Source organism: Mytilus edulis, chromosome 3, assembly GCF_963676685.1.
Source record: "Mytilus edulis chromosome 3, xbMytEdul2.2, whole genome shotgun sequence".
Lineage (NCBI taxonomy): Eukaryota > Metazoa > Mollusca > Bivalvia > Mytilida > Mytilidae > Mytilus > Mytilus edulis.
The window spans coordinates 67,460,444-67,484,722 of record NC_092346.1 but is presented as its reverse complement, the minus strand read 5'-3'; the positions used below and the strand labels follow the sequence as shown (position 1 = coordinate 67,484,722).

Genomic DNA, 24,279 nt, shown 5'->3' with positions numbered 1-24,279 from the left:
TAGACAATTTTATTCATAGAATGTGCATAACAAGAGTGCACACGCTGAAATGTCTCGCCTTCTTTACTAATCATTGATAATATGTTGATAGTCCTAAGTATAAAGCTTTATTACAACTGTCACATAAACTTAACATTAACCAAGATAACTAAACAAAGACCAATGAACCATGAAAATGAGGTCAAGGTAAAATAAAACCTGTGCGACTGACATATAGATCATAAAATATTGCCATACACCAAATATAATTGTCCTATGGCATATAGTATTAGATAAAATGACCAAAACTCAAAAACTTAACTTTTACCACTGAACCATGAAAATGAGGTCAAGGTCAGATGACACCTGCCAGTTGGACATGTACACCTTACAGTCCTTCCATACACCAAATATACTAGCCCTATTGCTTATAGTATCTGAGATATTGACTTGACCACCAAAACTTAACCTTGTTCACTGATCCATGAAATGAGGTCAAGGTCAAGTGAAAACTGTCTGACGGGCAAGAGGACCTTGCAAGGTACGCACATACCAAATATAGTTATCCTATTACTTATAATAAGAGAGAATTCCACATTACAAAAAATCTGAACTTTTTTTTTCAAGTGGTCACTAAACCATGAAAATGAGGTCAAAGACATTGGGCATGTGACTGACGGAAACTTCGTAACATGAGGCATCTATATACAAAGTATGAAGCATCCAGGTCTTCCACCTTCTAAAATATAAAGCTTTGAAGAAGTTAGCTAACACGGCCGCTGACGCCGCCGGATCACTGTCCCTATGTCGAGCTTTCTGCAACAAAAGTTGCAGGCTCGACATAAATAACTTAATTGGTTAAAAATAACACAAGGTAAAATACGAAACCTGTATTGCAATATGAGTCCATGTTTTGGCTGGTATAACCTCAGGTATAGTAATAGTTTCTATCCCATTAGCAGTCTGATAGGTATAAACCACTCCTGTAGAATCTATCTGTATGTGATAAACTACAGCACTAGTGTTGGTAGACTGTTTCTGTACCAATGTTCTGTCAAAATATAAATAGTCATAATATTTTTTTCTTTTTTTTTATAAATACTGGCTTATTAATAAATCTTTAAAAACTGCATATGATTTTGCTCAATGAAAATTATCAGCTCTGAAACTAAATTCCTGGTAATAATATTGGATTTGTGTGTATGCATTGCATGAGAATTAGAAAAGACTAATAACTCTGCATGGGAGATTGCAAAAGTATAACTAGAACTGTGAATGATCTCTACAAATGTAAACTCCCTGTCCCGCAACACTATTAGTATAGTGTACTTTTAAAAGTTGGTCAAAAAGGATTAAATTCCTTTCTCCATGTTTGGTCTAGGGGATTAATTTATTCCTTTATGCATATTCATATGTAGTGCTAAAGTTTCATCAGTATTTGTCTATCTGTTATTATAGAGGAGTTGTGTCTAGAAAGCATATGAACAGATAGACAGGGCGACTCCTATACATATGTGCATACAGTCATATAATATGTAGGGTAAAAAACAGACCAATATGACCGTTAATTTTTTAGTATCATTTATAAGGTAATGTATATGTTAAATATATTGAGGCATAACATGCATGGAGGTCATAATTCCTATGACAATTTTAAAGTACAATGGAAGGATAGTAGGATTACCAAAGATCCTACTAAATACAATGGAAGGATAGTATGATTACCAAAGATCCTACTAAATACAATGGAAGGATAGTATGATTACCAAAGATCCTGCTAAATTGAAATTTAATGCAAACAAAGGGAGTGGTGAACAGAACAGATGGATAATTCTTACAATTCAATACTGTGTCCTTTAATCTTAATGAGGTGTGGAACAATCACTTAATAAAAAGTTAACAATAGAAGGTAGAAAAAATTATTGGTTTTACCAATACTGACATGAAAAAGATAAAAAGAGATTGTTTGATTACAACCATATAAGGTGTATTGATTAAGATAGAACTGGTACAACAATTCATAAATAATTCACAAAGTATAGGGGCAGGCTTTACTCTAGGGAAATACTGACTCACTGATTACAAATCTGTTCTACCTAATAGTCATCTGTCTTATTTTCATAGCTTGTTTATTTCTTCAACTTTTTTTTATTATTTTTACTTTATTTCACAAGTCAAGTTACAGATAATGCCAGGAATACATTTTTGAAGTAGACACCTTCTTGGAAATTGTATATTTCATTTACATATAAGTAATGATAAATTTTTATGTTCTATCAACTTGTGTTTTCCAGGAAGGAAAGGTTCAATTAACAGATATTTTTATTAAAAAATAAATTCACTGCCTAAGCATTTGACAGATCTTTTTGTCAATAATCCATGAAAAGCTTGTTTTCCCTATATTTCATCAAATCTACATGTTAGAAGGTAAGTTTTAGTGATGATGCAGCCCTGTAAATTTAAGGATGAAGAACATTTTTATGATTTCCAGGATATTATTAATCTGTAATTAATAGTTACAATCATAAAGCTTTTAGTAACATTTTGGCAAATTAAACACACATTTTCAAATTAAAATATTACAGAAAACTTTTGACCAAATCTTTATGGACAAGTCTTCAGTGATCTTTACTACCTATTTGCATCAAAGAGTAAACATGTTATGAACTGGTAGTTTGGCTATTTTATCAAATTTACTAACACTTTTATACTTTTATACTTTTTACTTGGGTATTAAAGTAGATTGATTCATCATTTGATTATATAATTTCAAAAAATATTTAAATCCTTTTTGATTTAAGAGCTTCTTTGGAACTGAAATGATTCCTAACAAATTCCCCAATGGATGAACAATGGAAGTCAAGTGATGTCAAAAGCGTCCATGAGCTAGATAAATGATAAAATTAGCTTTTATAAAACACCTTCAGTAACTAAAAAGTGAAAACATGGCATCCAATGGATCATTTTCTTGCAAAATAACAAAAAAGATAAGTTGCAAAAGTAAATTGTCTCAGTTATCTCCCCTTATGGATATAAAATGTTTATTATTTGTAAGATTAGTTACAACAGAACAAAGTCATAAGAAATTCCATAAATAGTCCTTCATCTAGTTATATTGACTTTCTGCAACATAATCTGCCAATATCAGTAAAACTCTTGACCATTCAATTGGGCTATTTTGTGATCCAAGATTGTGCAAGACTCCTATATTAACATAATCTGCTGTAATACACAGTACATTACTAAAATATGTTTTTAACTACACTTACCCATAATTTTCTTCTTCACGCCAGACCCATACAGTAAATGTTACAGCTCCTTCGCCATATATAGGAGGGGTAACAGAAGGAGTTATATAACAATCTGGACCAAGTTTCATAAAGTATGTAGAAAATTCTCCTAATGAACTTTCTGGCTTCTTGTTAAACTTATCTGTGATGACACACTCTCTAAATCCCAGACTTATTCCAATTAGTAAATCTGTATGTAATGGTAATGAGGTCCGATTTGGACATGACTGAACACAAAAATCCTGTACACATTGATCTATTGACGCTTTATAAATGGAACTGATACAGTATGCATTTCTTGTAGGAATTCCACAAGTACTGTCTGATGGATAAGTCACAGATGGGCGATCCTGAGCAATGTTTGTTAATGGTGGAAAATGTTTCTGACCATAACTGAATTTGATCGTGAATGAAAATAAATATATGATGTACAGTGTCACTTTACACATTATTCTGTTCTGTTTGGCCATACAACTATTTGATGTCCCTCTCAATTCAATATCCATTTTACACTAGTCTAAAGAAGCAATGCATTAGTATCTGAAAAAGTCAGCTTAGATAAAAATCTGATAGGAATATAAGATAAATGTACACTAAAGAACTTTCTTAGGTCACAAGCCTAGCGATATCAAACATCTTTTTCCTTTCAAATGACTGATGTGATTTTAAAACTATTGGTAATGTCCAATTCAAACTGCTTTCTATATATAATATCAAAAATACAGTACTCTTTTTTATTATTAACTAATATGTCACATAATCCAATGAAACACATTTTTCAATTAAAGTAAAAAAAAATCAGTTTAAGTCATAGTTGTTATTCTTACATAGATAAAACAAATACTTTTTATTAAGTATTGAAATCAAATAAGCTTACAGTTATGATATAATTCAATATAAAAATAGAAAAGTTCTTACCAATCAAATTGGTAAAACACAATCTTTCTTCTTTCTACGACTTTTCTTGGCAAACTATTTTTTCTTATTGGAAAGATAGGGAAAATATCATGAATAATAAATATTTTTATTGTTGATTTCCCTGACTTAGCACCTGTAAACTAAACTAATTACTGTTACCTAACTTACAGTCAGGTAGATACCTGGATCTTACAGTCAGGTAGATACCTGGATCAAAAAGTAATTGAACAATAAATCCATGAATAATTAATTATTTAAAGTCAAATTGTTGTGTTGATTTCTGTAAGGAAAATAAAGTTATTTTCAAAGATAAAAATCATTTTATCAAAAAGCTGTACAAAGAAGTAACTTTGGTAAGGGTCATGATTAGCCTCAAATATAAGTCAATTGTTCAAGATTAAAATGTGTTTCAAGTTGATGAAGTTGATGAACAGACATATAAGAATGTGAAAAAGAACTTATTTTGTCAAGCTTTTCTTATAAGGCTTTTCTTATAAAGGGTAGACATGCATACCTCAAATAAGCCAAATATCAAGGTATTGGTGAAGGCCAATTAATTCTTCAGTATTTCTACCACATTTAGACAGAGGAAACAGAGAGTAAAAAAAAAACAAGAATGGAAATCTAAATTTCAAGGAAAATAAAAAAAATATTTGATTTTCGACGACATGAAAAAATGCTTATTTGTATATTTTCAACATAGAGACTTATTTCAAATCTAGTCACTGTTTTAGCTATGATTTATCGAGATAAAGGTCAATTAATCTTTATTTTAGCTAGAAACAAGTGGTCATGTCATAATGGGTCATTATTTGACCTAATTCTTAAGGTGTGCACACAAAATGGCGTCCTGTCTATTTGGATTGAAAAACAAATATATTTCAATATATTCAACAATCAAACATAATGCTACCTTTGATGTTTATATTGAATGGAAACAAGTGTTTAACACTAACTTATTTCAATGCTGTATAAGTAATTTTATCCTTTAATAACAAAGGAATATCATAATTGATGTATACCCATATGTCTATCCATAGAATATAGTAATTTGTTATACATAATAAACAGTAAATGAAAATTAAACGCCATGTGGTGAACCAACGCCTGTGTGAATCATTTCGATAGAGTCCCTGTAAATAAAAATGTTCACTTTCATTGGTTGATTATGTGTGAATAAATTTATCACCAGACTGTTTCATGGAATTTTTGTATCTATTGTGATGCATTATTGTCTTAGATTTATGTATTTTCTGTGTAATTTTATTTTGTTTAACTACATTTTGGTGATTTGTTTAGGGCTCTTGTTGGATTTTAATATAATATAAATGGGCCGATCTTCACATTGGTGCATTGTTGTTTGAAGTTCTTATTACGACTAATTGTCTTTCATCTAAGAATGATGTGGTGCATTGTTACTTTTAATACAATTAAAGTTTAATTTTAGCTTGATTTCATTTCAATAGGCAGATTGTGGTGTTGTTTTGGAAATTTATTTTAATGTCATACTTTTTTTAAATCCTCCTGGAATCATGTGAATTAATGTTTGTTATATCACTGAAAGATTTCTAAATTATTTTTCTGTTATGCAAAAGTAATATTATACCTTTAAGACTTAAACTGAAAGTACAAAGTCATATTACACAAGAAACACTTCATGAGTTTTATCCTGTTTTTTCAACAAATATTTTTCATTATCAACTTGAATTTTGCATAATGTTGTTTGTGTGAAGATTTAAACTATGCTCAATGTTTTTAAGTAAAATAGAAGACAAATATTTTTCAATTGGAACACAGAGATAAAATTGAGATGTAGTGTTGTATTTAAAACTTCAGTAAAAGCAGCAAAAAATCAAATTTTCATCATTAAATGTTTTTTTTATATTTATTGAAAGTAAAAAACAACATAAAACATATACAGTATATGATACACAAATATATATTTAATATAAAATAACAAAAAATAAAAAGCATGTCCATATTATAATATTTAATAAAGGTTATCAAAATTTTTTAAAAATATCTGTAATAACTCAAAATTTTTAACATCCAAGTGAACAATTTATTATAACTAACCTTAGTAAACCCAAATAAAAGTGTAAATAAATGATCTCATATATCTAGTACCTTTTGAATAGCTGTTTATATAATATACATATATGTTGACACAGAGATATGTCTTGCGTGTCAGCAGAAAATTTAGAAAAAGACAATCTGAATCTGATGGACAGTAACATTGCCAACTAATTCAAATTTGCTGGACCACGACAGAGAGAGCAACTCAACAAAATGATTGTCAAACTTAGATGTATTAGGTATTATTTGAGTATTTAGGTGTAATACCACCATTGATTTTCCCCTATTGGTCTTTGTTAAATTTGCACTTTTCAAAAGAATGTGTAGAATTTATCTTTGTTTCAAATAAAGAAATACTTGGCATGAGTAAAGTTTTATCCTGTCCAGTACTATAGAAAAAAATTCACATAACATTTCATTGCATATAAGAAAATAATCATCACTGGGAGTTAACCAATCAAATTTCTCCCCTTATTTTATCTGTGTACAAGGTTTAGTCATCATGTAACCTCAAGATTACAAAATATTCTATAGAAATCCCAAATAAATAAATAATGGTGCTTTGAAATACCCAAGACACATGTTTATGACACAGAAATCTTTTACTGCAATAAAATGTAGGACTAATTACCTACAACTGTCAAATTCCAGGGAATATTTTTTTTCAACCTATTTTCGTATACAACCGGATGTGACGTACCATGATTTGGTGGTATTACATCTTTAAGAACATATTATGGGATAATATATGAGATTGACATTTATAATGCAGTGCACAAGATTCTAATCTAATGTGTGGATGGATCTATGGACTGTAGGGCCTCGAAATGTTCGACAAATTGAGATGAACTGATTGTAATGTAACTTTATGGAATATATCAGTAATCTACCCCAAATAGTTCCTATAGAATAACTTAAGCAGAAAACTTTACATTGATGCTCTATAGAAACTTATATCTTGTGACCAAATTAAAAGAAGTTATTTGATGTTTTCCTCAATTTAAAAGCTGCCCTATAATGTACCATCTTCTCTGTTTACAAATGTAACTTCAATGGACAATTTCGTTAACATTGACACATTTTAACTAATAAATTAACATTTGTAGTTTGTAATTTAGTCTGTTGTAGTTACTTGTCATTTTTCTTATTCTTTAGCGTGGTACTAAGAAACATTTCAATCCATCTTTCAGTTTTAGGGTAGATTCCAGAACAACATGTAATGACTGTCCAGGTTCAAGTCTCACTTCAAAATTTTGAAACAACTTTGCCAATATGAGTTTCCCTTCAATCTACAAATAAATAATCAAATAATTAGCAAAAAAATGCTAAATCAAGTCGCTTAATTATGAAAATTGGGGTCACAGAATGCAAAATAGCTACATTATATTTCTAAATATAATGGTATCATAGTTTTTGCTTTGAATGCAGAAGTTAAAGTAATGTATTAATTTTTTTTTATATATTGCCTCTTTTAATTAGAACTTTAATTTTGAATCGTCTTACATTATTTATATACAGAATTCAAGGAAACTGATCTACTGTAAATAGTATTAAATGCATAATAACCATTTTATAGGGTTTTTACTAGGTCAGCTTTTGAGTATATCATTATATATATGTATATGTATCTGCATGCAAAATTTGGATTGTTGGGGTCTTTTATTGTCTGGAAATGCACAAGCTTTATTCAGTATATTCACACTGTTATTGTTTACCTGTAATATCTAAATACATAATAAACCATTAAACTCACCTTAGCAAACTGTTGTCCTAAACAGATCCTAGGTCCAAGTGTAAATGGGTAGTAGGTATAGATACTGGGCCTGAAAAATGGTATTCTCATTTCAAAACAACAGGAGATAATACAGCACCAATCTTAACATGAAGTTGCATGTGTGTTGTATTGTTAAATGTACGACTCACCTCATTAAGTATCAGAAACAGCTAAATATACTGAAACTAGAGGCTCTAAAGAGCCTGTGTCGCTCACCTTGGTCTATGTGCATATTAAACAAAGGACACAAATGGATTCGTGACAAAATTGTATTTTGGTGATGGTGATGTGTTTGAAGTTCTTACTTTACTGAACGTTCTTGCTTCTTACAATTATATCTATAATGAACCTTGCCCATTAGTAACAGAGAAAAATATTTGGTAAAAATTTACATAAATTTACCGAATTAATGAAAATTGTTAAAAATGACTATAAAGGGCAATAACTCCTTAAGGGGCCAATTGACCATTTAGGTCATGCTGACTTATTTGTAGATCTTACTTTGCTGAACATTATTGCTGTTTACAGTTTATCTCTATCTATAATAGTATTCAAGATAATAACCAAAAACGGCAAAATTTCTTTAAAAATTACCAATTGGAGGGCAGTAACCCAACAACCGATTGTCCAATTCATCTGAAAATTTCAGAGCAGATAGATATTGACTTGATAAACATTTTAACTTCTTGTCAGATTTGCTCTAAATGCTTTGGTTTCAGAGTTATTAGCCAAAATCTACATTTTACCCCTGTTCTATTTTTAGCCGTGGCGGCCATCTTGGTTGAATGGCCAGGTCATCGGACACATTTTTCAAACTAGATACCCCAAAGATGATTGTGGCCAAGTTTGGATTAATTTGGCCCAGTAGTTTCAGAGGAGAAGATTTTTGTAAAAGATTACTTAGATTTATGAAAAATGGTTAAAAGTTGACTATAAAGGGCAATAACTCCTAAAGTGGTCAACTGACAATTTCGGTCATGTTGACTTATTTGTAAATCTAACTTTGCTGAACATTATTGCTGTTTACAGTTTATCTCTATCTATATTAATATTCAAGATAATAACCAAAAACAGCAAAATTTCCTCAAAATTACCAATTCAGGGGCAGCAACCCAACAACGGGTTGACGGATTCATCTGAAAATTTCAGGGCAGATAGATCTCGACCTGATAAACCTTTTTACCCCATGTCAGATTTCCTCTAAATGCTTTGGTTTTTGAGTTATAAGCCAAAAACTGCATTTTACCCCTATGTTCTATTTTTAGCCGTGGCGGCCATCTTGGTTGGTTGACCGGGTCACGCCACACATTTTTTAAACTAGATACCCCAATGATGATTGTGGCCAAGTTTGGTTTGATTTGGCCCAGTAGTTTCAGAGGAGAAGATTTTTGTAAAAGTTAACGACGACGACGACGGACGACGGACGACGGACGACGGACGCCGGACGCCGGACGCCGGACGCCAAGTGATGAGAAAAGCTCACTTGGCCCTTCGGGCCAAGTGAGCTAAAAATGTGATTTTCAAAGCAAAAAAAATGGCACACATTTTTACATACTTTTTGGCAAGCTTTGGTCTAGAATCGTAAGAGTAAACGGTTCGTCTAAACACTGCTAAGGACTCCTTAGTGCACTAAAGACCTATACAATGCCACTAAGGACTAGAAGGAGTGCTGTTATATATATTATTTTTACATATTATGGTAGAGATAGATACATGTAGTTTATCACTGTCAGAGGTTGTCAACTTTGAGCATTTTAAAATTTATTAATTCTAAATCCATTTCATTCAGGATAAATGCATTTGTTAATTAACAACAAAATAAGAAATAAATTACATGACAGAAGAAAAAAAAAGTTCAACGCTTTTGCCTTAATAAGTTCTAGTTATATAAAATCTTTGCCAGGTCATGAATAATAGCTCGATTACTATCAATTATCAACGCAGCATGTTTAAAGAAATCAAACAAAAAATATACTTACTTTATTGGTGAATCTGGTTCAAATCTTTCAGGTAGAAATTCTAAAGGTCTGTCATTGAATTCAGGAAGTCTTGAACTTATGTATGTACTCAGCTAAGATACAATTGAATATAAAACTGTTTTAATGACTTAGATTGCTTAATCGATAATTTGTTGTTAAAAAGTGTTAGAATTAAAAATCTAATGTCAAAGCTTCAAATTAAAGGTTTTAAAATAATATTAACAAAAAAACCTACGTACACGATTCAGATACATAACAAATAATTTGGTATTATGACTCCAATTTGATCTCAAAAGCTGTAAATAGTACCTAAGTAGCAATCATATACTAGAGGTGTAAATTGTAAAATTGTAAAATTAAGTTAAATAAATTAAAATTTTCAATTATTAATTCTCTGTTTCATTTCCAATAATAAATCATAACTTACATTGATATCAGTACCACAAGGAATATAAATTATAACTTACATTGATATCAGTACCACAAGGAATATAAATTATAACTTACATTGATATCAGTACCACAAGGAATATAAATTATAACTTACATTGATATCAGTACCACCAGGAATATAAATTCCATCAATGACAAAATCTTTCTCTGTCTCTCTTACAGTGGATATACTTGGTGGATAGAGTCGCAAAGTTTCTTTCCATACCATGTCCAAATAGTTCATTTTTCCAAGATCATTATAATCTATCTTAGCTTTGGATCCAACAACAGTATCAATATCATCAACAAGTCTACAATAAACATAAACAAACATTAGACATTCAGTCTTAACTGTAAAATTGCCTCAAATTTTTAAAGCAAAAAGCACCTGTGTGTTGCTCACATAGCTCACTGCTACAATTATACACATTATGAATAGAATGACTGTTGGAAAAGAACCTGGAATATGCAGAGCTTGCACTTTCATATTCATGATCAGTGAACTGTGATATCTGTGTCAAATCCTTAACTGATAAGTATTATAAAAAATTCACAATATGAACATGTTTTAGTTTATAACGTTTCAAGACAACATACATGTAGAAGACACTTTAACAAACAGATGACTTCACCTTACAGTGCCATTAACTCAGTATAGGTCAATTGTTGTTTGCTAATATGTCCAGTGGCAAATATTTCATGCATATTTAAGACTGGTACCAATTATAAAATACATCAATGAGGGTGGATCTGTCTTTCTAAGTATGTTTTCAAACTCTCGTTAGTCTTGATAAATGAGAATTCAACTTTCAAGAAGTTAAGACTCTTACTTCTTCATTTTATCTGGATTCTGCACTAAGAACATCACAGCAAATGTTGTTGCAGTTGATATGGTGTCTTGTCCTAAAATTACCACACATCTATTATGGTAATGTGTATGCGTTTTTATAGTAAATATTGCACAAGGTGTTAAACCACCAAAACATGGTACGTTCCATCTAATTTTATAGGTAAGAAAAAAAATAATCCCTTGGATTTGACAGTTGTAGGAAATTTGTATTTCATTGCAGAAAAAAATCCTGAGTCACATACATATACAATGGACGATTCATAGCACCATTTTTTTTCATATAATGTTTCTTTAAAATATCTTGAAATTTTAGGTGACATGGTTACAGCTTGTAAATGGGGAATGAAAAGAGGTGAACATTTGATAGGTTAACATCCAGTGATTGTTATTGTCTTATATGCAATGTGAAATTTTGACTTAAGTATTGGACATAATCAAATTAAAATCATATCAAATACTTCTCTATTTGCATCAAAGATAATTTCTGCCCAATTTTATGAAAAATGCCAATTTTACAAAGACTAATTGGGGAAAAATGGTGGTTTAACTTAACAAAATTCAATACCATGTAGCAGATATCTAATATAACATGGGATTGAATTCAATATTATGTGGGCATAAACAATGGGACTTCAAATTAGAAATCAGAACTGTAAAGTTACTTTTCCATAATTTTGCATATTTTGGGTTATTTGGAAATCATTGTGAAAGTGCAAAATACATCAACACTTATTTTCAAACATTCACGAAAAAAATTATTGCAATAGTATTCTTTTCAATTACTATCATTTAATATGGTGTGAATAACTTTCAAAATAACAAGTCTCTAGTTTCAAGCTCCAATTTTTAATTTGGAAATCTCCCTATGAAAACAAGTTTCCTAAGGGGTATGGGTTAAGTATATACCATTGACAATGAAAAAGAAAAAAGAAGAAAAAGCTGCTTGTCATGTTAAAATTGTCCATTTATTGTCATTACTGTACAATATACAGTATGCAAAAAAAAAAATTATTTTCAATGTTATCTTGGAAGTGAAACAATAAAATCAGGGATAAATTGCCCTTTCTTGGTTGAAAAAGTAATTAATAAGCTATGCTGATGTCAATCAAAAATTTGTTATCAAAACACCAAAAACCCAAACACAGTTCTACTGTATATTTTGAATTGTATGTTGTGTAGAGGAGTCTGACATGCCATGTGTCATTATTATCATACCAACCTGCTATGAAAAAAGTGCAGAAGTCATCAATAATTTCTTCAAAATCCAGATCAGTATTTTCACCTGTCAAAGATAACATATTGATTAGTGTGAACATTATCTTCAACATTAAAGCAACTTAAAGCAACTTAGAATGATATTCCATGTCAGCTTCAAGTTTTGAGTCAACAGGATGTTAAAGAGCATTATACATGAAAACCAATCATACAGCACAAATATTAAAACCGAATTGAAGGTTACTCTGATTTGTAGATCATGAAAATGTTTGAATTTAATTTCATAATGGGTTAAAATTTTATAATTATTCTTCAAACAGAAAGTTGGTGAACATGTATCTTAAAATGTGTCTCAGGGTAAGGCATGCTTACATGAAGTCTTGTGTCTCAGGGTAAGGCATGCCTACATGAAGTCTGATAACAAATTTCAGAAAGCTATCATTTGTAGTTCCCTAGAAAAATGTGATGGAGTGACTTACAGACTGATGGATATATTTCTTATGAGTGGCTGTCAAAATTTTGGGAATGGAAACTTTTTGGAAATTCTTATAACATGATCAAGAAAGTAATTAGGTGGTAGGGAGCTTGAGGTACTATAAAAATATAGACAGAACGTGTGCTTTAAAAGTTCATACATAATAAAGTGAAAGGGTTAAGATAATCAGTATTGAATGGCTATACTCCTTCCTTTGGAGTTTACTATACATATATGTCATAACACAAGAATTCAATCTCACCCATCATTTTAACTGTGTGTGTTAGTATATCATTAGGAACAGTCTCATCATTGTTAATAGCCTGTATTCTTTCCTTTATCCATTGTTTGCCTGTTTCTCTTATCAGTTCTACACTCTTCCTAACATTTCTTCTATAGAACCAGTAAGTTGGACTATTCTGAAACAAATGAAAGCAATGGAATAGAAATTCTTCGAGGAATTTCTTTGCATGCAATTAGGTATATTTCTGTGAATTAAAGAATCGTTTTCATAACAGCGTGGACAACCGCAATACTTAATTGGTAATAATACTGAATCATTTACTTTTAACATGTTTGTCATAGGCTATCAATAACAACGATTTTATTCTCATTCAGTCTGTCAGAGGTTTTGGAGATGCAGGTGCACGAGAAGAAAAAAGAAAGTTTAAGTATTCAACATTTTAATCAATACACAAGGTTTACTCCTCTGCTAGTTATTTGTATTATTTGATTTAGGCTTTTAAAACCTTTGGCAACCCCACAGTTTAAATATTTATAACACATACGATATGACAAGTGTGCCTCACAGACGAACCTTCACCAAATCTGACCAAGTCAATTAATAACCTGAGCGTGCCATGAAATGGTCTTGTCCATGCTGTTATGAAAATGATTCTATACACTTTACAGGAATGAAACTTACCAAATACTAGTATAATTGTGAACAACACACATAAATTTCTAAAGTCTAAACTGTAAATTGATTCCCTACATTTCAATTAAATGCCTAATTACCATGAATGAAATGCTTCAGTTCAAAAACCATGTTTTTGAAATTCTTTAATATACACTCCATCCATCAACTCTCAAAAATATTTTGTCTACAAAAAGATACATGGATGGAGTGTATATTAAGGAACATTCATGCTATGTTATGTTTCATTCCATTTAGTGGTTCTCTAAAAGAAGACATTTGTATGTATTTCCCATAGAGTCCTATGTTAAGTTAGTCCCCAGCTGGTGGCCATCTTGGATGATGAATTGGCTTCAATGTAACAACACTTGGTCAGTACCTCATCAGGAACATTCATGTTATGTTTGGTTTCATTCCATTCAGTGGTTCTCTAAAAGAAGACATTTGTATGTATTTCCCATAAGGTTCTATGGGTGCCACATGTGGAGCAGGATCTGCTTACCCTTTGGTAGCACCTGAGATCACCCCCAGTTTTTGGTGGGGTTCATATTGCTTAGTCTTTAGGTGACTAGGTTATGTTTTCTGTACTTTTATTTTCTGTTTGTCTTTTTATTTTTAGCCATGGCGTTGTCAGTTTATTTTCAATCTATGAGTTTGACTGTTCCTCTGATATCGTTAGCCCCTCTTTTTTAAACTAGGTCCCTAGCTGGAGGCCATCTAGGATGATAAATCGGAAACATAGTAACAACACTTGGTCAGTACCTCATGATGAACTTTCATACTATGTTTGGTTCCATTCCATTCAGTGGTTCTCAAGAAGAAGTTCAAATACAAACTAGAGTCTCGTGTCACTCACCTTATCTACTGTGGTTTGGAAATCATGTAAAATAAGGTTAAATCATAATAAATAGTATTAGACACCCTAATAATGATTGAGGCCATGTTTGGCTTTATTTGGCCAAGTAGTTCAAGTCATAAGAAACCTAAAATTAAAAAAAATAAAGCAGGTTGTCTTATTCGTCTAAAATTTCAGGGCAGATAAATCTTAACCTGATGAACATTCTTACCCCATGTCAGATTTTGCTCTAAATGCTTTAGTTTCAGAGATATAAGCTAATCAAAATGCTTGTAAGCACTGAACGGTAAATATTGCTTCAATTTATTAGTGTGAAGTAAAATTAATTATAGCATTGGTTGTAGTTGAATTAACAGCAATTCTAGACAATGGAAGATAACTCCAAATTTCTAAAGAAGATGTTAACAATGACATCATTCTATTTTTAGAACAGATATTAGATTCCTGCACCTTGCAAAAGTTATGTAATATTTTTGACAAGTTTAACTATATTTTGTGCCTTGAATATCTGAGCATATATTAAATCCATAAATTTCTTTAAGTGTTCATGGATAGAATGTATAGAATGTTTTGATCAATGCACTATATTTTGTGTATCAAAAAAGGTAGTGATGAGCCTTGGAAGTTTTAGATATCAAGTTAGTCCCATAAGGTTTTGATTGCATTTCATGCAATTTTTACCTAAAAACTGCATTTTCCCCCTATGTTCTATTTTTAGCCATGTTGGCCATGTTGGTTCGCAGGTGAGGTCATTGGACACATTTGTGGCCAAGTTTGGTTAAATTCCTCCCAATAGTTTCAGAGGAGAAGATTTTTGTAAAAGTAAGCGCAATGGACGACAAAGATGGACAACGATGGACAACAGACAAAGTGATGAGAAAAGCTCACTTGGCCCTATGGGCCAGGTTACTACGTTAACTACGACGACTGATGATGGACACCAAATAATGGGCCAGGTGGGCTAAAAAATGATTACTTTGTTCATTTTTTAGAATTTGCTTTATAATCTGGCCATAAGTTTCTATCAAAAGGACAATTAAAAAGTTACTTTATGGTCTGGCCACACTTGTAATTCTCAAAAGGACATTTTAGAACAGTCCATAATTTAACCTATGTATGTATATTTCATTAGAAAGTATTTGCTTATGATTATTAAGTATTACATACTTGTACATATGGTGATAGTTTCTTTATAGACATTCCATCCATTATACTTCTTATTGCTGTAGGGAACTGGTTGTCATCATTTTCCAAACTGTTGACTTCTTTATCAAAAGCTACCTAAAATACATGCCATACAATAACAATTTATCCCTGAACTGCTCAACTTTAAGTATTCCAGGAGGCCCGCATTTACCTTTAAAATTATAATAGTGTCATATTTTAGCTAAGAACAATTTTGAAATAAATGAATTATTTCCCTAGCATTAAAGGATTATTTATTTTAACTATCTCTTTCCTAATGACCATAACTATAGAATTTAAAAGGCCCTAAATTTTAATTTGAAATTTCTTCATAAAAAAGTTTAATTATAATATAAAAGAGACATTTCCTTTCTCAATTCTAAAAGCTTTGATTGGATGTTCAATATAACTTGTTTCATATGTATCTGTATTGTGTAATTTTACATTTCTTAATCAAGTAAATTTTTTTAAAAACACACAAAAAAAAAACCTGTTATTTCATGAAATTTAGCATCATAGTCAAAGATATTGCTAGCTGCGAATACATAGCTCTTAAGGTCCTTTTTATGATTTTTATATTTGCGTACTATAGACAATATTGCAAAAAATATTTCAAAGGACAATAGAGCTAGGTTTTTGCAGTTTAGAAAATGCAGTACCAGTATATCATTTAACCATTTTTCAGTCAGTACCTTGGACAGTACATCTAATGTTGTCCTGGAAAACTGTGTCATCATACAGACTGGTGATTTGTAAGCAGCAAGTTTGTGTAACTGGACAATCAATTTATCAACACATTCATTAAAGGGACCCATTAATTCTATCAAGTATCTACAAATTAAACGTATTTAAATCTAAATAACATTTTCTTTTCTGGATGTTCTAGTCTGTAAGAGTTGGAATAAATAGCTACACAGGGTATAAAATTATATGTGCATGATATGAAGATAAGACATTGATGAAAAAAAGGAACCTTTTCAGTATTGAAAATTGATATGAAAAGTTATAACATGCAGAGGGTACTCCCTATAAACCCTCAGTTTTAATATATTTGATATTGAATAAAAACGAGTGAAACTATGAGCTACTGCTCACTGAAGATACCCCCGCCGCAAGTGAATAATTTTAAAAGTGTAATAATTTGCAAGTGTTCGGTTAACAGGAATTGTTGAGGGATGATTCTGAAAACACATCACACGATAAAGCTGACTTGTATAAACACTAAAACCAAATTTCAGAAATCCTTGTATTGTAGTTCCTGAGAAAAATATGACAAAAATTTCAACTTGGCTATCATGTTTAAAAGGATACGAGTGTTCGGTAAACATGACCTTGTTGAGTGATGAATCTGAAAACGCACCACACAGTATAGCTGACTTATATAAACCAGGAAACCAAATTTCAGAAATCCATGTATTGTAGTTTCTGAGAAAAATGTGACGAAAATATTCATGGGACGGACGGACGGACGGATGGACTGTACGACTGACTAATGGATGGATGGATGGACAGACATAGGTAAAACAGGATACCCCCTTTTTTAAAGGGGGTATAATTTTAAAGGGAGGGTATATATAATAATTACATATCAATATGGATTAGGTAAAATAATTAGTTTGGAAATGATAAGAGTGCACTCTACAATTTAATAACATGGCAGATTGTAAACAAACCTAACTTTGAATTTTGTCTCTTATTACTTGCTTGTCATAGTCTATGGTATGCACCCCTATCTTGCAGGTTCTATTTTGGAGAATAAAACCAGACTATATACTATTGTATACAAACCGGAATTCAGTATTCAAATATTTTGAGCTAGAGCATCACTGAAGAGACATTAAATTAGCATGGTTAATGTTCTTAACTTTTTCTAATTATCTTCCATGTCAAAAGGCTATTGGTATCATCAAACTTAGATTTCAGATTTTTACTACATACCCTAGAAATAATTAGGACCAACTAAATATGTAAAAGTCACAATATAGCTAAAGGCAATGCACTACAGTCCATACTGTGAGAAGTCAACAAATAAAGGATTGTGAGTAATATACAAACTCTCTTTTAAATGCTGGATTCATGAGATTTCTCTTAAGGCTCCATTTTTCATTGTTGGTTTCTGTCACAAGTCCATTACCAAGACATCTAAAAAACATGTAAGTAAAATCTGTCGTAAATTTTAACATCCTGATTAATTTTTTAAATATATCAACAACTTTATTCTATTTCTAAAGAAAAATGTGTTTATATACTTGAGATATTGACAATTTTAGCAATTTGAATTATCCCCCCTTCAAAACAACTGACCCAATACAAATTTGCAGGTTTTTTATTCTAATCTTTTACTTTTACAACATGTGGTCTAAATAGGCAACAGGTGGGTAAAGTGTGGTATACACATAAAAGTAGTCCTGATTGAATTGGCCTGGCACATGAATATATTATTTGGTTAATGCAAAAATATGTACTCAATGAAATTTACTATCTGATAAAAAATAATCTTCAAGAACTCTTTTTATCATTCAAATGAAATGTTTTGTCTTTATTATTTAATTAAACGATTAAGACAAAGTGAAAATAAATTTTGTTGAGGTCAATCTTGATTGTGTTATTATCATCGCCATCTTGTTTACATTAGTTACGAAAAGAATTTTAGTCAATGTTGTCTATCGAAAAAATAAACAACATCAAGAACAACTACTGGAAGTCCTCTCAACTAATCAAATTAAAGTATTCCCTAATATCAGTGATAATGTTGTCTTTTTTCAAAACTACCTCTACCGTTTTTTATTGGGAAAAATGCATATTTTTTATTGAAATTGGGAAATTTGTATATTTTATTCTAAACACATCCCCGAGGTTTTGCTGACCTTTGCTGTCTTTTTGCACTGTTTTTTCATGTATATTTTGGTTGTCAGACATTTTCAACCAGAAAGGTACTTTTCGGAGAGGGGAAAGAAACAGAAGCAATGATGGTACTTAATCCTTTGAAAACTACATGTTTTACAAACACCATGATGATTCTGATCAGAAAACAGGATCTCAAAAGTGCTTTCTAATATCAAAATAATAACATGAATACGATATTTACAACCATTACTACCAATGTCATCACTGTTTGGGGAATATGTAAAACTTTTTGGGAGGAATTTTAAGCCATTTTTTTAGTAATTGGGAATTTTCTCTAGGGGAAAAGGCAGAATTTCGGCTGTAATTTGAGGCAAACAATATCACTGAATATGCAAATCATTTAAGAATTATATACACTTATTCACAATTCTTGTTATAGTATATTCCTTTGAAAAATGTAAAATTTTTAGACCCTTTCTTTAGCAGACCCATTAGGCATACCTGCCAACTTTTCTAAATGCCCATTGGGTTTTTACGTGCAAAATTACACCCATAGTCCCACAAAACCTCCAATGGGGGCTTCAAATATATGTTAAAGTTGTTTTTTGGAATCTTCATACTTTTACAAGCCTATAGCCATTGTAAAATTATCTGTTTTGTTTAAAATTGTGGACAAAATTACTCTTTCAAAATTTCCATTTGGGAGCCTCCATGGGGGAAATCCCCCGCAAATAGTGACAGTTGGCAGGTATGATTAGGATTTGAAATCTAGCTCTGAATCTGTTAAATAAATCAACATTGTAAACAATTGCTGATGTTATAGCAGCCAGAGTTCTGACTCAATAGTTTTTCACTATTGAGAGTTTGAAATGGGAGTCTGGAAACAAGCAAAAATGTTGTATCTGCCTTTTGCTTAGTCCTCTTTGATTGTGTACGTTTGAACATAAAATTCCTTGCATGAAAGTAGTTTATAAGGTCAATTATACATATTCTTTATTTTCCATCTTTAACTTTTTGCTAACAAAAAATTAGTAACTATGAAGTGGATCATAAGAATTATCATTGACTGTTATATAGAAGTCATATGATGTCTGCATTTTAAAACATCTAAATGTTACCTTTTTCCAAATACTTTGCTTGCTCTTTTATAGATATCATCTGACTTCTTGTGACCACCAGTTACTAACAATGCCTATAACATCATTTTCTATTTATTAGTATGAATTTTCCTATTAAAGAAATCCCCTAGATTAGTACAGTATTGTTTGCTACAAGAGCATAAAAAGCACAAACTCATCCCAAACTTAGGTATGTTGTTATTACATTTATAATGCCAACCAGAACCTAAATATTGAATATCAAAACTTTAGGAGTTTTATATCAACTGAAGTTAAAAGATGCAATTAGCTGTTGTTCATAGTCATAGTAGCATTAGGTCAATGCTAGAAGCCATTTTGATCTTTTAATGTAAAGAATGAGCATACATGCATGTTCATCATTGAAGAATCCAAGACAAAACTAAATGAAGAACAGCATAAAATGATCTTATGACATGAACATTAGCTGTTGTTCATAGTCATAGTAGCATTAGGTCAATGCTAGAAGCCATTTTGATCTTTTAATGTAAAGAATGAGCATACATGCATGTTCATCATTGAAGAATCCAAGACAAAACTAAATGAAGAACAGCATAAAATGATCTTATGACATAAACATTAGCTGACATTTCATTTTCATGAACATCCATTTCATAACCCTTTAAATTTACAATACAAAATGGATTACAGTGGCGGATCCAGAAATTTTCATAACTGACTGACCTAAGAGGGGGCCCGCTCCAGTCACGCTTTAGTGATTCCCTATATAAGCAACCATTTTTTTCCCAAAAAAGGAGGGCCCGGGCGGGCCCCTGCCCCCTCCCCCCCCCTAAATCCGCCTCTGGATTAATGGAGAAATAGGTCTGGATGAACTTATGAAGAAATTGGTATGCATTTGTTAATAGTCATACATATGGGTTTTATTTTAAAATATGTTTTACAAACCTTAACTGCTTCTTGGTTAACTGAAACCACTAATGGTTTAGAAATCAGAATCAATTTAAATGTATGTCCATATTTCTTTACTCTGAAATAAAATCTTAAAATATGAATTTACTGTTAACACATCTTGTTAGAAGTTACACAATCACACAGCACCTTTAATAAACTTATTTTCATTTTTTTTTTAATATTAAAAACTACAGATTTACTGAAAATGAAAAACCATATTGTCATTAAACTAAGAGGTTCAAAATAGATTTTACTGTTCATAACACCTCTTGTTAGAAGTTAGACAATCAAACACAGCAAAAGTGCAAAGGAAAAAAGCTGGAAAGAGGAATAGAAAATAAACTTGGAACATGTTGAAAGAAGATAGTGTTAACTGATTCTGAAAGAAAAAGTTTAATACACAAAATCATTTAAAAGAACTGCAATTACAAAGTTTGTTTAAAAAATGGTGACCTCTAAATGTTTACTGTCCAAAGACTTATATGCTGTTTAGTTTTGTGTAATTTTTATGTTAATCCCTAACTTCTTGTTTTTATAGAAATGGAGAAAAATTTTGTATACATACAAATCAAGTAATAGATCTCCAAAATGTTTTCCTTCCTTGTCTGCTGTCGTAATATAATTCAAATTTCCAGTCCAAAAACTGAAAAAGAAAATAAAACTTCTCATCGAATTAAAATCAAATTAAATAAATGTTAGTATATGTAGCGTTTATAATTATAAAGAGCTGTGTGGTGAAACTGAATGATAGATTTTGTAGGGACAAAAATATTGAAAAATTAAAGTATGCACAAACAGGCAGAAAACGTAGGTGTCTGGTAGATCTGAAAAGTGCCATACCAGTAATGACAATACAACTCATCACTGTCATTAATGTAGATAAAGGACACACAGAGAGACTGTGACCATACCTCTGATCGAAAAAGAGACAACTGGCTCTAGAGTCATAATTCTGCTAGACCTGTTAACTCCACTCACAAGAAAAAGAGTAAAATCCCATGGTATTTAGGCATTCAACTCACCCCACTTGTGAAAATAAGTTTTAATTCAGATGAATAAAGGTGTGTCAACTTGCCCCAAACTATAGCTCTACCATTACTAAGGGTAGATGTGGGGATACCTTCATGACGAATACGAATATCGGTAAAAGATCTTGCCAAATGAAGTTAATGGTGATTTTTTGTGCATGAAGATAAAATATACACTTTCTTTTAGATGATAAACCAGATGCTCCGCAGGGTGAAGCTTTAAACGACCGCAGAGGTCGAACCTTGAACAGTTGGGGCAAGTATGGACACAACATTCAAGCTTGACACAGCTCGGAATATTGATTGTGATTAAAAAGATGACACAGCAAGAAGGTTTCTGACACAGAATGAATGTGATCTAATGAACTTGAAATTTTTTTATTTTTGCTTTTAAGCAAAACACTATGCTGTTGATTATTAATCCCCTCAAAACAATTTTTTTAAAGAATTTTTTTTTTTAATTTCTGAAATCTGAAATGAAATTTTTTTTACCCCCCTCCCCTCCCCATTTTTTTCACCTCCCCCCCTCCATTTCCTTATTCCAAAAATAATCTCAATTCAAATTTCAAGTCGAGTTGGCAACAATAACTACTCATTTAAATACATCATCAAGGCCGTAGCTACCCTTGAGGCAATTTCGACACTGATTATTTTTTTGTATACATCTATATAAATATAATAGTCATTTGTTGTTCTGTCTCAACCTTGATTTCTATAACTTGTCATCATTCCTTTTAAACTATTCTTCCTCAGGATATTATAACTCAGCATCTCAACGGGTGAAGTTTCTCAATTACATTAACCTAGTAACGATAATCATCATGGATCTCTAGTTAAAAACAGGCTATTGCAGAAAAAGGAAAAGCAACACCGAAGGTAAAGAAAGAATAATTCTAGTAAACTATTTTTGTGAACAGAGTCTGCAATGAGTATTGCATATAACTTCATTGGTACAATCCAAAAACGATAAGTAGACTGACAAATCAAGTACTGGTCTTTGGAAGGGGGCAGTTGTATTCATTTCTCCGTTTCATCAACTTTTGACAAATCAAGTACATGTATACTGGGCATCGCAAGGGGGCATGCAGTCCTGTCTGCGTATTCATTTCACGAACTTTAATCTTTCTCTTTACAGATAAATAAATGTATTTTATTTCGTTTGAAATAGGGTTTTTCCCGTTTGCTATTTGTAGTTAATATTTACAGATGGGAACTAGTATAACTAGTTTGGATACTGGTTTTGTAACAGTATGTACTATTTATAAGTTTGATGTTAGGTGCAGGAGGCACGAGGAAAGTTTTGGCGGTTTTTATGGGTGGGGTTTAAAGGTACTATATAAAGTTTGGGATTTAAATGTATTAGTATCGAAGGTGCTCGCAGTTACGTCGGATTGAAGTTGGTCACATAGGTATATGTGCAGTTGCTGCTATGTTTATTGTACGTACAGGCGTTGGAGGCATTAGCCGGGGGAAAAGAAACGATGCGAAAGAGGAACATGTTTTCACATGACGGAGTTGAGTATAATGTTGACTTTATTTACATTCTGAAATCATGCCTGGAACGTATTATTAAGTTAGAAGCGAAAATCAATATATTTGTGTTCTTTTAAAAACCGTTTTACAGGTTTATGATTTTATTTTAAAATACTACAGAATTTGGTTATATATTTCCATTCAATACTGAACCATGTGAACCATGTTGAGTTCATCATTAATATGAAAAACAAATCAGCTTTTAAGCATGCAACTTTTATTTAAAAGTTGATAGATGAAATGCTCACTAAATATTAGTGTCCATCTTTTGTATAAATCTGATTACTGTTTCAGTACAAAGTTCAGGTAAAGAATTTGTAAGACTTGTACTAGATTTGAGACATGGAAACAACATATGTTTAAATCTTCTCGCAGTGAGATGATTTTGTCACGGAGAGTGATACGAGTTACAGATGAGTTTGAAATGGTATGTATGAAATTTATTTTATTAGATCGCTGGGAGCGATGTGATTGGTTGCACAGTGTAGTGCACCATGGAATGTTGTTGCTGGGAGCAATGTGATTGGTTGCACAGTGTAGTGCACCATGGAATGTTGTCGCTGGGAGCGATGTGATTGGTTGCACAATGCACCATGGGATGTTGTATAGTTTAATTAATGTACAAAAAAAAAAAAAAAAAAAAAAAATTAAATATGAAGGCATTAACTTTTTGTACATTATTAAATATATGTATACAATTGATTTGAAGATGAGACTTGTAATAATCATCATGTGAACCATGTTGAGTTCATTAATATGAAAAACAAATCAGCTTTTAAGCATGCAACTTTTATTTAAAAGTTGATAGATGAAATGCTCACTAAATATTACAGTGTCCACCTTTTGTATAAAATCTGATTACTGTTTCAGTACAAAGT

General features: G+C 31.4%; 2 protein-coding genes across 2 annotated transcripts in view; both read right to left on the bottom strand.

Annotated features, from left to right (window-relative positions):
- Nucleotides 1-3,775, bottom strand: part of LOC139515399 (usherin-like) — an 88,277-nt gene extending 84,502 nt beyond the window's left edge. Inside the window, exons 1-2 of the mRNA XM_071304969.1 lie at nucleotides 3,249-3,775; nucleotides 868-1,030 (exon numbers count right to left, since the gene is read on the bottom strand). Of these exons, the coding sequence (XP_071161070.1) occupies nucleotides 868-1,030; nucleotides 3,249-3,775 (690 nt within the window). The remainder of the gene's footprint in view (nucleotides 1-867; nucleotides 1,031-3,248) is intronic.
- A 2,278-nt stretch (nucleotides 3,776-6,053) lies between these two features.
- LOC139517199 (cholesterol 24-hydroxylase-like) overlaps nucleotides 6,054-24,279 on the bottom strand; it is a 32,267-nt gene continuing 14,041 nt past the window's right edge. The window contains exons 2-14 of the mRNA XM_071307924.1: nucleotides 21,406-21,483; nucleotides 20,835-20,916; nucleotides 19,911-19,984; nucleotides 18,001-18,087; nucleotides 16,638-16,776; nucleotides 15,928-16,041; nucleotides 13,251-13,407; nucleotides 12,518-12,580; nucleotides 11,279-11,351; nucleotides 10,564-10,759; nucleotides 10,017-10,108; nucleotides 8,017-8,086; nucleotides 6,054-7,552 (exon numbers count right to left, since the gene is read on the bottom strand). Coding sequence (XP_071164025.1) covers nucleotides 7,415-7,552; nucleotides 8,017-8,086; nucleotides 10,017-10,108; nucleotides 10,564-10,759; nucleotides 11,279-11,351; nucleotides 12,518-12,580; nucleotides 13,251-13,407; nucleotides 15,928-16,041; nucleotides 16,638-16,776; nucleotides 18,001-18,087; nucleotides 19,911-19,984; nucleotides 20,835-20,916; nucleotides 21,406-21,483 — 1,363 coding nt within the window. The 3' untranslated portion in view covers nucleotides 6,054-7,414. The remainder of the gene's footprint in view (nucleotides 7,553-8,016; nucleotides 8,087-10,016; nucleotides 10,109-10,563; nucleotides 10,760-11,278; nucleotides 11,352-12,517; nucleotides 12,581-13,250; nucleotides 13,408-15,927; nucleotides 16,042-16,637; nucleotides 16,777-18,000; nucleotides 18,088-19,910; nucleotides 19,985-20,834; nucleotides 20,917-21,405; nucleotides 21,484-24,279) is intronic.